Source organism: Sturnus vulgaris, chromosome 5, assembly GCF_052056855.1.
Source record: "Sturnus vulgaris isolate bStuVul1 chromosome 5, bStuVul1.hap1, whole genome shotgun sequence".
NCBI classification, from domain to species: Eukaryota; Metazoa; Chordata; class Aves; order Passeriformes; family Sturnidae; genus Sturnus; species Sturnus vulgaris.
Window position 1 is genome coordinate 8,695,725 of NC_142247.1, and position 15,570 is coordinate 8,711,294.

General features: G+C 41.4%; 1 protein-coding gene across 2 annotated transcripts in view; it reads left to right on the plus strand.

The window, feature by feature from the left end:
- PARVB (parvin beta) overlaps positions 1 to 15,570 on the plus strand; it is a 51,911-nt gene that overhangs the window by 30,337 nt on the left and 6,004 nt on the right. For both annotated transcript variants that reach the window (XM_014880985.2, XM_014880995.2), the window contains exons 5-12: positions 1,620 to 1,760; positions 2,113 to 2,228; positions 7,904 to 7,962; positions 9,552 to 9,571; positions 10,750 to 10,811; positions 11,995 to 12,063; positions 12,961 to 13,062; positions 14,662 to 14,734. In XM_014880985.2, coding sequence (XP_014736471.1) covers positions 1,620 to 1,760; positions 2,113 to 2,228; positions 7,904 to 7,962; positions 9,552 to 9,571; positions 10,750 to 10,811; positions 11,995 to 12,063; positions 12,961 to 13,062; positions 14,662 to 14,734 — 642 coding nt within the window. The remainder of the gene's footprint in view (positions 1 to 1,619; positions 1,761 to 2,112; positions 2,229 to 7,903; positions 7,963 to 9,551; positions 9,572 to 10,749; positions 10,812 to 11,994; positions 12,064 to 12,960; positions 13,063 to 14,661; positions 14,735 to 15,570) is intronic.

Here is a 15,570-nt window from a genome sequence, read left to right on the forward strand (position 1 = left end):
ACTTCAAGTAGTAGTTAACGATTCCTTGTGAGTGAGAGGTGTTTTGTCTGATAGCCAGGCACAAAAAAAAGGGTGAAAGACAGCAGCTTGTAACTAGGCTTATGCTGAAGGGGTTTGAAATAAGATATTAGTAATATAAGATATTAGCTCCACCACTGATGGAGGTGGAGCTCCTTGTCTAGGTAATTCTATCAAGGTGCCAGCAGTGCCACTCAGAGAAGCTGGAATTGCCTGATACACATGATATTGGTGTGAAAGAAAATAAATGTGATTGCTGATTGACAGCTAACCTGGGAGCCCTAACATGTGACTGAAAAATTAATTTGCTTGTTTAGATAATTTAGATAATATTGATAAAAATTTCCTACTTTAGATTGCTAGAAACAGTCAAGATGCTCAAAGTATCTTTAGTTGATAACCTGCTAGTCTTTTCTCTTTGGGTTACTAGACCACTTCTGTATTGCTGCCACTTAAAAAAAAATAAAAAGATATCGTCATCTTTATCTTCAGATAAAACATCCTGAAGAAGCATATTCTTGAACTTGAGAGCAGAAACATATCCATTATTAGAATAAGAAGAATTTTTACAACTCTGAAACACTTCTGAAAGAGTCTTCAGGTTCTTCAGAATGTCATTTGATGAAAATAGTTCTGGTGAGGCATATTTTTTGGTTTAGAGAGTGGAATATTATATAATTGGAATATGGCCAACCAGTCCTGATCTCCTGGACAGATCAGCACAGTGAATTTGGCCACATTTTTCATGGGTGTGGAAAGAGAACAGAGATCAACTATTGCTGATCCCATTGCTCTGATGGCTGGAGGACTCTACCCCACCTTCCTCAGCTCCCTGATTTTTCTTTTTATGGAGAATTTTAGCTCCTGTCTCTTTTGCAAGGGCCACAACACAGAGGAAGAGAAGAATGAGTTGTTTGTGACTTTGGCCACAAATAATTATTTTGCTAAACAGAACTGAAATTTTAGTAATGGAATTTTACACATTTTTCTGCATGATTTCATTTTGGAAGTAAACAACTATGATGTGACAATATCAACAAGATGACAAGATTGTACCAACTTACTGTTTAAATTAGTCCCACTGAGCTAATCCTGGGTCATGTGAGTCTTGGGGGTTTGAAGATGTGCTTTAGCTTAAATTCATACTTTCAGCTAACCTGACATAAAGCTTATCTTTACTGAAGTAAATGTTCACACAAAATATTTCCCATTTATTGTCCTAAACTAACTTGAAGAAAATCCTTTACACCTGTGCAGATTCCTCGTGCAGTGAAGGCTGTGTTGTGCCAAATGCTTTTCCTCAGTGAAAGAAATTGGGAGGTGTAATTAATATTGCTGCTAGCTTGATGTCTAGCTGAAAGTTGTTACATATTTTGACACTTGATTGATGAGCATGTTCAGCCAGACTTTACCAGTTTTGTCACGTTTTTATTGGACACACTTTGGGGAACGTTTTACTTGCAGCTATTTTTCCTTCCAAGGAAAATAATTCTCTTAGAAAAGTTCTAGTGGACTCCAGTGGTTCGTGTTTGTTATCTCCACACAGTTTAGGATTTGTCTGCTCTTTTTTATTTATTTTTTTGTTTGTTTTTCAAATGCAGAGAAATTGGCTGACCGTAAACTGAATGTGGCAGAGGTGACACAATCTGAAATTGGTCAGAAGCAGAAGTTGCAGACGGTCCTGGAAGCTGTCCATGATTTACTCCGACCCCATGGCTGGACAATCAAGTGGAATGTTGACTGTAAGGACTCTTATCATGTTTTCTGTCTCAGTAAATGTGTTATCACTTAGGAAGTCTGCTAAGAGCACTTTTCCTCAGTTTCCTCCAGTGCAGTGAAAAGCAAGTGGTTGGGTCTGCCTGTCTGTGATCAACGAGGGCTTGAACTTGTAACTTAGGCTTAAAGGGTGGGCTGGATTTAGGCTTTGCTACCTGTGAAGTTACACTGTAGGCCTCACTAATTCAGGAAATAGAGGAAGAAGGATAAAAAGACTGTGTTGACCAAAAGCATTTTTCACTGCCTTTTCCCCCCAGAGCTGTTTAAAATAACCCCTCAGTATCCTTTCACTTGCTTCATTTCCCTTGTTCCCTGCAGCCATCCATGGCAAGAATTTGATTTCCATCCTTCACCTCCTGGTGGCCTTGGCCATGCATTTCCGAGCTCCCATCCGGCTGCCTGAGCACGTGTCTGTGCAGGTGGTGGTTGTACGGGTGAGTACCAGCTCCTGGGGCCACCAGAGGGGATTTGGGGCTGCTCCCACCCACTGCCTCCCATCCATTGTCATCCAGAAAATGGGTGTCCCAGTGGTTTAGTGAGCCCCAAGCCCAGGAATGCATTTTTAGGTTGCATGTGCTTAAATGAGCCCCCAATAACAGCACATCTTTAGTAATTTGGGGCCACCCTTTGCTATTGCAGTAGCAAGCTCAAAGTATGCAATGGGATTTTGGATAAGGAGGCATTGGGCTTGTAATTTCTGTCACTCCAGTACACTTCTTCTTTGCCATGCATTTTTTTGCAGAGAAGCCATTGAAACCTAAACAGGACAGGAATGGGTTTTAGCACATAAAATCTCCCAAGTCTGGAATGCCTGTTAGCAGTGTTGTTTTTCCCCAATGACTTCATGTGCAGACTCAGACTTGTTGTTTTCCTTGGCGGGCCTGATTAGACTTTCATCATTTCTTTCACAGTCTTGTGTTTTTGTTAGCTTTCCTTAGATATGGGGAAGAGATCTGCCCTAAGGAGCCCTGACTGCTTCCCCCCTGCCCTAGATACTGTTCTAGTTATTCCTTTCTCTGCTTGGTGTCAACCATTTCCTTTTCCTTCACAAGGACTCTGCTTCCAAGCATCTGTGCTTCTTTTTCCTTGCCTTCTATCCCAAGGAAAGCTTCCCATGGGAACCCAGTTTTTCTCCCAGCTGCTGAACCCCAGGCAGATGTGTTCCAGCTGGCACTCTACTCCTGCCCTGCCTGTTTGCTGTGGCACTCACTCTGCAAGTGCCATTTACTGTTCCAGCTGCGAGTTTCCTTGCAAGAATGAAGAAGATAAAGTGATCCCACACCCTGTTTTTTGCAAACCTGGATCCCCTTACAAGATGCAGGGTGGTTGATTAGATGAGCTTAATTTTGCTTTATATTTAAGTAATGGTATTTTCCAGGTTGCCTGCCTGGATGCTCTAGATGTGCAGGATGTGATGTAATGAGAAACTGATGGATGCTCCTGGTTCACAACAAATATTTGCATTATCTATAGGAGGTGATTTTGAACTGCTTTAGTTCTTTCAGAACTAAAGTCAGAATTTAAGAACAGTGAGTTAGTTATAAAGTAACAGGAATGTAAATAGGAAACTGATTTATTTTTAATTTTTTTTTTGTGTATCTTGGAAAGATAAGGAAGAATATATAAATATAAGCTGGTCAGCACCTCTATCACACCCTGATGCTAAAACCCTCCTTCTGCCCAGCACAGTATCTTCTGTGACTGCTAAGGCAAAAAAAAAAAATTAGGTAGAGAGGTAAAACCTTCCTTTCCTTGTCCTTAGTTCAGGCTTCAGAACCATCCACCTCTACAGCAGAGGGAAGGCAATGGAAAAGCTTTTCACTTCTTTTCCTGTTGTAGGGATATAGAGGAGACACCTTCCAGTTCACCAGAGTCCCTGGATCTCGAGTCCAGGATAACAGGATGACATAAAGGCTGACAAGAAACTAGGCAGGAGAGAGAGCAACACCTGTGTCCCCAAGGGGGTCAGGTATAGTGGGAGTTCAGCCAGATCCTAGAGGTTCTTGCTGTTGGATCTGGAGCCTGGAGTCCTGGAGATGGGCATGGCCACAGCTGGCCCTGTGCAAGAGGAGACTTCTCTGTCCCAAACCCACTGCTAAGAAAAGCTTGCAGCTCTTCAGCTTTGTTTATTTAAATGGAAAGCGAGGGGTGGTATAAAACAGAGCATGTTTGTTCTGGAAAAAGAGCTTTTGCCTTATAGTTTGTTAAACTGAATGTTTGTAGTTCAGCATCCATAATCTAGTCTAAAAATACATGCTGGCTCACACAGATCTCTTTAAATGGAATTTGTTTAGCCTTTGTTATGCTAATGACAGACAGAATGGTGATGAGGTGAAGATTGTTCCTAATCCAAATAAGAAAGCTACTGTTAACGAGATTATTGCCACTATTACCAATTTGTTTCTAAGTGATCTTATGTGACATATCCCAATAATGAACAGAGTTCTGTCAAACTAGATCACAGTTAACATAACTGAGAGGTGTTCATTTAAATGCCTCTTTTTGCTTGGGTATACATTTGAGGGGGCAAATAAACAGTTTAAGTGATTTCTGTGCAAGTCTTTCAGAACTGACCCTGCAGCAAGAAAACCATGCAAGATGCTGTGGGAGTATGGTACAGGAACACACCCACACCGAAATTTTCCAAACTAGCTAAGTCTCATTTTCGTGGGTGACTTTGATTATCTTTATCCACTTGTTGAGCTGTCCTCACACTGTGCAGATCCCTGAGGTGCTTCTTGCCCAAAAAGAGTGTGCTTACACCATGAAAATCAAGTGGTTTAGGGAGTTACTGCTCAGCCAAGATGTGTGCATTTCCACAGCCCAGCCCAGAGCAATGCAGAACACCTTAGGAGCTTGTGCAAGTGCCGTGGGCTCTTTTTTTCTTACTTTCACAGTCCTGATCCATAAAGTGAGATAATATTATGACAGCACTGTGCTACATGGAAGGTATTTATCCAGATTTCCACAGTACCATGGTGATTCTGCCCTTCCATTGAATTCTTCTCTTCCTTCCTTTGAGATGATAGACTGAGACTTTATTAATGTGCTGCATTTTTTTTTAATTGAAAGGAATTGATTTAGAGTCTGAGAAATATCTGTAGCTCAATCTGGGTCTGCCAAACAATGCACTATTCTTTTTTGATCCTGCACTGTTAGTTTGCTCAGAAACCCGTAAGCAGTTTGGAGATGATTTTCTGTTTTGCCTTCCTTGGCAGGAAGAACCTTTAGCTATCTCTCTGTCTTTCCATATTTCGTAGAACAACTACAAGACCAACCCAGCAGAAAACCACTTTTGCTTTTCTTATTTTATAATGGCCTCCATGATGTAACCCCTCTCAAGAGCAGAGTTCCTGAAACAGTCACTTGGAAGTAACGTCAAAGCCTTTTTGAAATCAACCTTCAGAATTAGTTTTCTTGCTGGTTTCTTAGTGTGAAATAGGAAATTGGGTAACCATGGCAATGTATGCCCAAGTTATTCAAGAAGGGTCCTGGCAGAGCAAGGGTTTAGGTGGATCTTCTAGTTAAAGTCCTATGAGCAGCTACTCTAAGTGCTGAGTTAAGAGCCCAGGGTGATACATGCTTTAATGCTAGTGTCACTCAACACATGCCTCCTCAGGGAGGGCAGGGATGAGAGAAACCCTGTTGGTTTTGGTGGTGTTTCCACTGAGAATTTAAAATACTGAGATTTTCCAGCTGGCTCTACTGCCTGCTGTTTGAAATGTAAGCTTGCATGGTGAAGAAATACCCTAATTCAGGAAAATAAAAAAGTTCTCAGAATTAAGTGTAAAAATTGTCCTTAAGGCTCACTGTGTTGGTTATTTTTGCAAGGCTCAGGAATTGTCATCTTTTATGCTTAGCTTGCCTCAGCCTCGTTCTTAAAATTGCAGCATGTCCCACCTTGGTGCTGCTGGGAGGTCTGGGTTATTTTTACAGCAATTCCCTTTTAGTCTGAGTTGCAGACTGAAAGGTCAGAGTCAAGCCAGGATGAAGAATAAATGTGTCTGGTGCCAGTGGTGGAAGGAATCAAAGTTTTATCAAGGAATGATATTTACTTTTGGATTGCAAGGTCAGGAGACCTAGGCTTGCTGTGAGAGCAGCATGCTCAGCTGCTGGGAGGGGGAGCAGAGCTTCCTTTTCCACCAGCTGGGGAGCCAGGCTTGGAACCATTCCTCTTCCTTATCAGGCACTTGGAGGCATTACTCACAAGTCATCACTTACTGAGGTTTTGTTCACAGGTTGCACCATCTTCTCCCTGGGGCTCAGGGTGCCTGGGAGGTCCTGAGCCCTGTGCTAATAAAGCAGAGACGTGGTGGGATGGAATAAAGACAGCATTGTTGTGTATGCAGCAAAATACTGCCCTGTCAGATGCCTCCTCGTTTTTCCATCCATGCTGTCATGCTGGCTTTTGCCCCAAAGCTCCTGGCACCGTTCCCATGGCTCGCTGGAGGGAGCAGGATGAGATAGGAGTGTGATAGGGAAGGCAGGGCTGTGGGGACGTGGCCAGCTGGCAGCACAAAGCCCAGGGACAGCTCTGTCAGGCAGGGAGCTGTGACAGCTCCCCCCTGCCTCCAGCCAGCCTCTCGCCCTTCCAGAGCTCTGCCTGCCCTCATCTCTCCAGCAACGAGTGGAGGGGCAGGAGTTCCTCTTGCTGGGTTTTAGATTTCAATTTCTCAAGCTGGTGCTGGGGAAGGATGTGTTTCTCCTCAAAGCTGTTCTCCCCCTTGCTTGAGGTTCATCTGGTGAAAATGACTGAGATGGTAAAGGTGTGCAGAGCTTGTGCCTGGGGGGTTGTTTCCCTAAAGCTTTCTTAGCTCTCCCCATAGTCATTCTGACAGTCCTGGTTCCTAGATGGCTGCTGAGATTTGAGCTCTTTCTGTCAGCTTTTGGAGCACAGAGAAGGGAGGAAAGAATTTCCTCCATTCAGGCATAGCTTTGAAAGGAACCCATGGAGATGCTAAGCAAGTTTTTCACTCAGGTGAAAGCACTTCCACCCTCTGAGGTATTTTGAAACTGTCTCAACACATGCATTTTCTCTTGGGTAGAGACTCCTTATTCATGCAGAAAATTATGCCAAGGAGAGACAATCTGGTGTCAGGGAAGTACTGTTCATTGTGAAATCATTAGCTGATCTCTTTGTGCTCCCTGTGTGTCCCTGGAGGATGTGTCCCTGTCAGGTGTGTGGCAGTGGCCCCAGTGCCATGCCTGCTCTGGGAGAGCTGTGCCAGTGCTCTGGAGCCCTGGAATGGGAACAGTCACCCTGTTGGAACCCTAAAGCCTGTGAGTTTTGAACTTTCTGTGCTTCTGTGAAGGGTTTGGAATTTGAAGTTTTAAAATACAGTAATAGGTATGAGACAAAATGGAGGTTCTTAGGTATTGACTCTTCTTCCTTCTTGTTCCTTCTTCGTAGTTTTAGTTAAATAGAAAGTACCACAGTATGGGTCACAAGTGTTTAGTCGTTGAGTCAAAAGTATAACTGATAGAGATGTTAGTTTTTAATTAGATAGGCCTTAAAAGACCTTGTAACAAACAAAATACAGCTCCATTTTTTCATTTTTAGCTTATTAACTAAGGTACTGTAGCACTCACTGTACTTTAGATAAGAATTAATAAACAACTAAGTACAAACACAAAAATCCTGTCTATCATACTTCAAGCCTAACTCTAAGTAAAGGCAAAAAAAACCCAAAAAAACTAACCACTAATAGTACTTGTGTCATTTCTGTCCCAGAAGAGTCAGGCTGCCAGATGTGACAAACAGCTGGATGACACTGTGATATAACCAGCTTCCCTGGGGGGGTCTCAGATGGGGCTCACAAAGTCTAAATTGTGTTCCAGGCATGGTGTTGACTGTGGCTGGGGGAGCAGAATTTTTAGTGAGGCAGTTAGCTGCAAATACGGGTGTAAATGCACATTTCCCAAACATCCCTTTGGCTCTCAGCCTGGTCAGTGCCACTGTTCTGGGCATGAATCTTCCTGTGATGGCTGTTTCACCTCTGCCTCTGTGAGACTTAGTGAATTCATGCATTTCTGTCCTCTGGTGCTCTGAAAGATGCTGAATGAGCCCCTGATGAGCTTCTCCTTTGCTAATTGCATCTTCCTTTTCCAGAAACGTGAAGGCCTCCTTCAGACCACTCATGTTTCAGAGGAGCTGACCACCACGACAGAGTAAGCACAAAACGCTTCTGTGCAGGATGTGAGACCATTCCTAAGGATGAGAGAGAAGTTTAATCTTCCCCCACTCTTGCTAAATTAATGAAATCCCTTCATGTGGTGCTTTTTTAACTACATGGAAATGACTTGTTCTCTGAAAATATGCTACAAGGGAGAAGTGTCCTCTGAAAGTTCTTGTGCCTTAGAAGCTTTTAACTGAAAGTGACTTTTGTGAGCCTTTTTTTCCCCCTGCCTACTGGATGTAGCTATGTATATCTGCTTTCTGCTTTGTACTATTTTCTCTATTAAGGGAAGAGCTAATGTAGATGTTTTGAAGAAGAATTAGTTTGCCAAAAAGCAATTCTTCAGCATAGCTCTCTAAACTGAAGTGATACAGTTAAATCTACAAGGAGAGAAGAGTTCAGCAAAGATAAATAAACCTCTTCCCTCTCCGTTTTTGTACCAGTTTACTTTGCTTTATGTTTTTACAGTCCTTTTTATAAGGAGAAGGCTAGACATGCATTTTGGCTTCAACTGAAAGCTGAGGTTTTCCTTGACATGGCCTGAAGCAGCTTTTCTAAGAGGGGCTTACATGAGCCCTCTCTCAGTTTATCAGTGTGTTGGCTCCCTGTAGAGCTGGCTCAGCTTCCCATGGCTTTGAAGATAAATGAAGCTCCATGTGGTGCTTAGTGGGGAAGATCTTTCAGATGGAAGCACTCAGAAATGAGATCATACCGTCTCTGTGTGGACATTAAAGATCTCATAGTGGTTTTTGTAGGATCAGAGCTCTGGCTCAGGTTTGTGGCCAAAATTCCTCCCCTCTCTCCTGTGCCCTTGAACAATGCAGTGAGCTTGTGCTCTCCTCCAGATGTGGTTTGCAAGATGTGATCTGCTGGCTGGGGCTTGGACATTTTTTAGCAAGAAAGATGTTTGCAGATTTGCATGTGTGTTTATACATATATTTTATGGAGCTAATTCATACTACACAGCATTAAGAGGTTACTGTTAATGTGTTGTGTATCCAGATACAAGTCTGCCTATGGAAAATGCAGTGATCAGCAGAATCCAACATTCACTGCATACTTTCAAATTCCTCTGTGCAAATCAGGGCCTGATTCTCAGCTGATAAATATCTGCATATGTCTGGTGATGTCATTGGCTATGCATGTGTATGTGGCAGTTTTATTTACATAATATTCACATGGAATGTGTTTTCTTCAGAGAAGACAGGTTAAAGTGAGATAGATGGCTTTGCTCCTTGTAAGGTGTGTGGTTTAGATTACATTTATGGAAATGCACACACAGGCACATTCAGTCATTCACCCTTCATCATAAAAAGTGTGGATTACAAGTTATAATTGTGTGTAAAATGTAATTAAGAATTTCCATTAATTTCAAATGGATTTCCCTGGCATCACTGGTGCTTTGTTGGGGCATTCCTACAGCATGTTGGGTCTGGTCTGTGATGTGCTCAGCCCCTGAGTTTGCACAAGATGTTGACCCTCTGCATATCGAAGAAAAACTCCTTTTAGGGCCATTCTCTTGTTTTCCCAAACTAATTATTCATTAACTAACTTAATGTTTTTGAATTCTCTGACTTGCAGGATGATGATGGGAAGATTTGGTAAGTAACACGCTTGACTCTGAATTATTTTTTTGTTGTTGTTGTTTGATTTGTGTCAGGCACAGAAATCTGCTCATTTTTTTTTTCTTTCAACAGATCAAGACAATGGGTTGGAATGTGTTGTGGGGGCAGGTTTTGTTACTCCATGCAGATGGGGAGCTTAATGGGTAGGACCAGACCTAATTCCTTTGCATGGAGAATCTTATCTCCTCTGTATTTGCTAGACTTTGAAGTTTGGGCCTCCCCAACTGTATGTCTGGTCTTCTAAACAAAACCCATTTCTTTTGGTGTTGCTGCCAAGAGATTTCCCTTTTTGCATTTATTTTTTTACTGGCATTCAATCATTTCTCATTTTAAAGATGAATGCTCCTGTAAAGGATGAAAAAAAGTAATTTATTTTCTTTATTTGCTGATTATAATATGTCACAACTAAAATTTATCTTCTTGCAATATATCTACATTAAATATTAATAAGGCACTGGAAAATAAGTAATGTCAGGGAGCTATGGGGCTAAATAATCCATCTTCAGGTAACAAAGGAATTTAGATAAAAAATGATTATTTGACAGCAGAAAACTATTAAAATGTGTTGTGTAAATAAAAGTATTTGATCATGGAAAAGCTGTTAAAAACTATGTTGCAAACAGATTGGATTAGATATTGATAGACAGTGCTTTGAAGGTAGAAACATAATTTAAATCTTTATACTGTCTGTAAGCTTTGCTCATCATACACTGCTGAATGAGAATTCACTTGATTTCAGTTCTAAGCTTCACTGACATCAGGGGTACTAAGAGTGATTTTAAATTAACCAGATTAACGTCTGAATTTGACTCTGAATGTGGATGCAACCGTAACTATTTAAGTTAGGGCTGGGAAATAGTGAGAATTTGTGTTTCATTTTATTTTTTCTTTCACCCACATATTTTGTGTAGCAATTTTGAATGGCAGAAAAGGGAAATCAGCGATTGTATTTATTTTCAGTTACCTCTAAAATTCTCAGGGCAGTTTGCTCTGGCATGTAGCCAGACACCAAAATAGGGTGCTGGCTTTTAGCTTGGGTCTCTGTTACGTGACTTTCTGAGGAGAAAAACCGTCCAGCTTTGGACAGGAAACCTGCTTCCCACACTTGTGCTGTTGGAGGTGTTCTCATTTTAATTGTTTTCCCCCCAAACCAGAGCGTGATGCCTTCGACACCCTCTTTGATCACGCACCAGACAAGCTCAGCGTAGTCAAAAAGGTAAAAAGTAAAACCCTGCGTTTATTTTCCACATTGCATTATGTTCTGTGCTTTTGGGAAGATATTCAGAAACATCCAGCAAGTAACAGAAGAGGAATCTGAAGCAGTGAAAAGGGTGTTTATCCCTAAGGATCACTGTTTCAAAGCCAGGTGATGTTTTCCACAGTGCCTTAAAATGTGACTCACCCATAGAGAAGTTTGCTGAATACAAAGCTTTTGCAAAAGAGCTGCTTTTGTCCAGGTGCTAAGCACTTATTTCTGTGGTCCCCTGGTTTGTGCTTTAAGGCTGAGCATCATTGCACAACACATCCATCCAGACACATTTTTGACATGGCTTTGTGTTAGAGCAGAGGGGTAATGTAGCTGTTTATCTCTCTCTGCCAGCTCTTGCTGCTTTGGGGGAATATATGAGAGACTCCATGTAGTTCCATCAGATAGTTCCAGCCTGGCTGTTAAGCTGCTTATTAGGAGAGCAGCATGTGAAGATCACTGTTGTAAATTGTCCCTTTCCCTTGTGTGAAATAAAGGATGTGTGCTTTTAAAATAATGCTTTGAAGTCTCGGGAAGATTTTTATCTTTCCAGCCTGAAATGTCTTCTAGAAAAGTGGTTTTAAGTGGATAAAGAACTAGCTTAACTCTTTCCACACAATAAAAGTGGTACCACTCTGCTCTGTGTCCCTTCTGGAAGTGGTGTGAGTGGGCTGACAGATCTCTGTGCTTCAATCCATTTGCACAGATCTGGTCTGTAATGGCAGGATTTGCATCTGGAATAGAAATCCCAGACCTGGGCTGCATCCTGGCTCTAATCTGTGTGCTGACTGCACTCATCCCTCCAGGAACAGAGTTGTGTGCACAACACTGTGCTGTTGACACCTTCAAGAACCAGGAAAAATCAGTGGGGACAGTAAATGCACTCAGTGCTCAATCAGGCACCAATGTCATCGCAGGGTTTTCCCAGGACTAAAAGTTTGCTTGATGTGCTAGGAAAGCTGCATGTAACAGCACCATCTGCTGAGTTCTGGCATCTGGTGCAACAAACCCAGCATTCTGTGTAATTATTTGTGCAAAAGCAGGCAGCAAACGTGCATGTTGTGTTTTTAAAAATGTCTTTAAAAGTTGTGTTAACCCTTTCATATCAGCACTGAGTGTCTGATATTGCTGTTTCTGCTGATCTTTTTAATAGTCTCTGATCACCTTTGTGAACAAACATTTGAATAAACTGAATTTGGAAGTAACAGAGCTGGAAACCCAGGTAGGAGGCTTTGTCTTCTTGGATGTAATCTGTGTAAATTGAAAATTTTCAAACGTGGGTTTGGCTAAGCAGAATCAAGTCTTGTTTCCAGACTTTTGTCTCAAGAGTTCAGTGAGCTGTGAGAGATGGTTATCTTATCGTGTCAGCAAAATAAGCACAGCATCCAGAGAATTATACCAGAAGTATGGGTAATCCATTTGAGCCTGGCTTAGTCATTCATTCACTGTTATTTTACAGCTTTGCTGAAATAAATGGACAACTGGATCTGATCTGTCACAAGAAATTGTTGCTTCATGCCTTAGAGATAGCCAAGAATTTATTTTTTAGAGGATGTCACGTGTGCCATATCAGGATCACAAGTGGGAAGTCTTAGAACTGCATAACATTATTCCCCTTAGCCAGTCATTAGCCATCTGGTCTGGTAGGAACACTGGATAGGGTGGCTGAAAATAGGTAGGATTTTATTTAGTATGTGCTGAAACCATAAACAATCTATTCTGACTTGGGGAAAAAATTTGTTTTGCGAAATTCAACTTCTTACCTGTGACAGGGGTGACTTAATTTCAAGTTTTGATTTAGGGCAAAGATTTGAATGTCTAACACACAAAACTTCAGAAGGATTGTGGTTGAAATGACACATCCTGTAGCACTGGGACTGTACAAACATGTTTCCCAGGAAGTTTGGGGATTTTTTAACTACTGTTATGAAGTTGGCAGGATTCCTCAAGCAAATTAAATGAACATGAGGAAAGCAAGAACAGATTCCTGAACCATCTCACACTTCTGTGCTAGCAACAAAAAAAAAATCAAAACACATATTTTGGGTCAAACATTCTTTGTTCTTGTTTATGAAAGCTGATTTACAAACAGATGCTTTCTCCTCATATTTCTCTTTAGTTTGCAGATGGTGTTTACTTGGTTTTGCTCATGGGTCTCCTTGAGGATTATTTTGTTCCACTTCACAACTTCTACTTGACACCTGAAAGTTTTGATCAAAAGGTGGGTAGAAACTCCAGGTTGTGTTCTTTTTAAATTATTATCACATTTTTTTTCCAATTGTTTTATCCTTTCTCCTTCTGCCAGGTGAAACAGAGCCTGGTATATCCCCTTCTGGAGATCTAGCAAAGAGGCTGTGGCATTTGATGGTTAAAACCACTAAAAATTGTGAGATTAATGAATAAATTGCCCATGGTTAAGGAAGAAAGATATTCTGTTCCTGTAATCAGGCAACACATAAAGCTTACAAATGCCCAGGATGAATAAATACAATAATGAGTGCTCTGTACTGTATAGTACTTTGCATAACCAAGGTAATTTTTTAGGTTGTAGTACTGCCTGAAGCATTCTTCAGGTCTCTTGCTCTCAGCCTCACACTTGTTCTGTTGTCTGATGTCCCTCCTTGAGTTCACAATGAGAAAAGTGTTTAGGCTGTGTTTTAATGTCTCAGCCAAAAGTTTGCCTCTGTCTGCAGTTGTTCCCAGACCTGCACATGTATCTGTGCATGTTTGGTTTCTGTGTATGAGGACACCCTGAGCCTGGTCCTGCTGCAGTCCTGCTTTCCATTCTGCCAGGCTCTGCAGTGCAGAGGACAGGTTTTGTGCTGGCTGAGCTGCAGCAGGAGAGGGGCTAGGTCAGCGTTTAACATTGGCTAAAGTTAAAAGTTTGAAGTTAAAAGATGAAATGCTTTGCGAGTGCTGTTTAAAATGGAGTTTTCATAACAGCTTCCACAGGGATTGCTGCTGTCAGCCCCTCAGCAAAGGTGCATCTCTGGGATGGATGCTTCTCTGTTCTCTCTCACACATCCTTTGTAGCTTTCTCTTGCTGCTTTATCCCATTTTCTTCAAATTTTGCCCTTGTAGAAATGCAGAGTGCTGAGTTGCAGCCAGCTTCTGTTTGGTTGCAATTTTATTATTAATGGTTGAAATTCATAAAGGTTACCCAGTATTCCTGAAGTCATGGTGTGGTTTTGTGTGGAGACTCAGCCTTGAGGAATGGGCATTTGTAAATTGAAGGAGAGGTAGGCTCTGTGTATGGGGGGAAAAAACACCACATTGAAAGTGATTGGTTTTGTCACAATGAATGAGGAGGCAGTGCAGCAGGTAAAAGAGATTAATAAAGTGCTGAGTAATAAGCAATGTATCTCCAGAACTGTCATTTGCAGTAACAAAACTGCACAGAATGCTAATTACCTTGCCTAAATTTCAGTAAGTGTGGACAAGAAATCTGCTATGCAGGTCTCTTTAAATTATAGTTTCTGTTCTCAAAGGAGAGATTAAATGAAGACACCTACCTTCTTTTGCTTTCCCTTTTTGTCCCTTTTTTTCCTCTGAATTTATGCTCCTGTGTGATCTGTGGGGACTTGTTCAGAAGCTCTTTATGTACAGTTGGGCTTAGCTTGTTTTGCAGATTCTCTGCACAGCCTGCCCAGGAACTGCTGTCACCAAGCACTTCATGGTTCTGCTATGCTTAAACATGTAAATGTTTAATATTGGTTTAAATAGAATTATCAAGTGTGGAGAGAATAAAGCATCTAAAAATTGATTAAAGGTTTTTGATGCCTATGTAACTCTGAGATTCTAAACCTTTTCTCTCTTTCAGGTGCACAATGTTTCTTTTGCTTTTGAGCTGATGCAAGATGGAGGCCTGAAGAAGCCAAAAGCTCGCCCTGAAGGTATGGACGTGCCACGTGGCTTTAAACTGTGTATAAGCTCATCAGAGCAGGTGTATTTAATGTAAAATTGCATTCAGAGTAGCAATAGTACCACGAAGTGGAGCTGTGAGTGGACCCCTTGAGAGTTTTCCAAAGGATTCTGTGTCTGTGCCTGGGGTGTATCCTGCCCATCTTCTTGACTGGAGCAGATTCACTGAGGTGTCCAAGTGGAGCTGGAGTGAGTCATTCAAGAGCTGCACTGGCTGCATTATAAATTCAGCTGGTGTTTTCAATAACAATCCAAGCAGAAAGCTTTTCATGGTCTAATTCTTGTAATTCTTACAGCTGGTGCTAGTCTGGACTCCTGTGATTGGATTTCAGTGACAGATAACTGGAAGGTTTTAGGGTTTTTTTTTAGGACAACCAGTAGCAAATGATCTTCTTGATTTATGTGGATGTGGAAGTCAGAACTAAAAAGTGTAAAACCGAAGTTTTCCCTTTAAGTCTCTGAACTTTAAAATTAATTATTGATGAGGTCTGCATTGTTCCTTGCACTAGGGATAAAAAGAGGAATTAAAACTTTATGACTGCTAAGTGAGCAATTTTTATTCCTGGTGGTACAGACTCTGTATGTGTTACAGTCTTCTGCAGAACAAAGGAAAATGAGAACCCCCCCAAGAAACATTAGCTCTGACTTAAAATGAGACAAAGTGGTGATAGTAAATAGATTAACAGACAGTGGAGATGGTTATGGGGCGGGAGGAAGGCAAAAGACAACTTCTATATGCTGTCAGTACTGTTGTTGTAAACTGGGGGATGAAAAGTGCTCCTGATAAATGCTGAAAATGCTGAAGAGA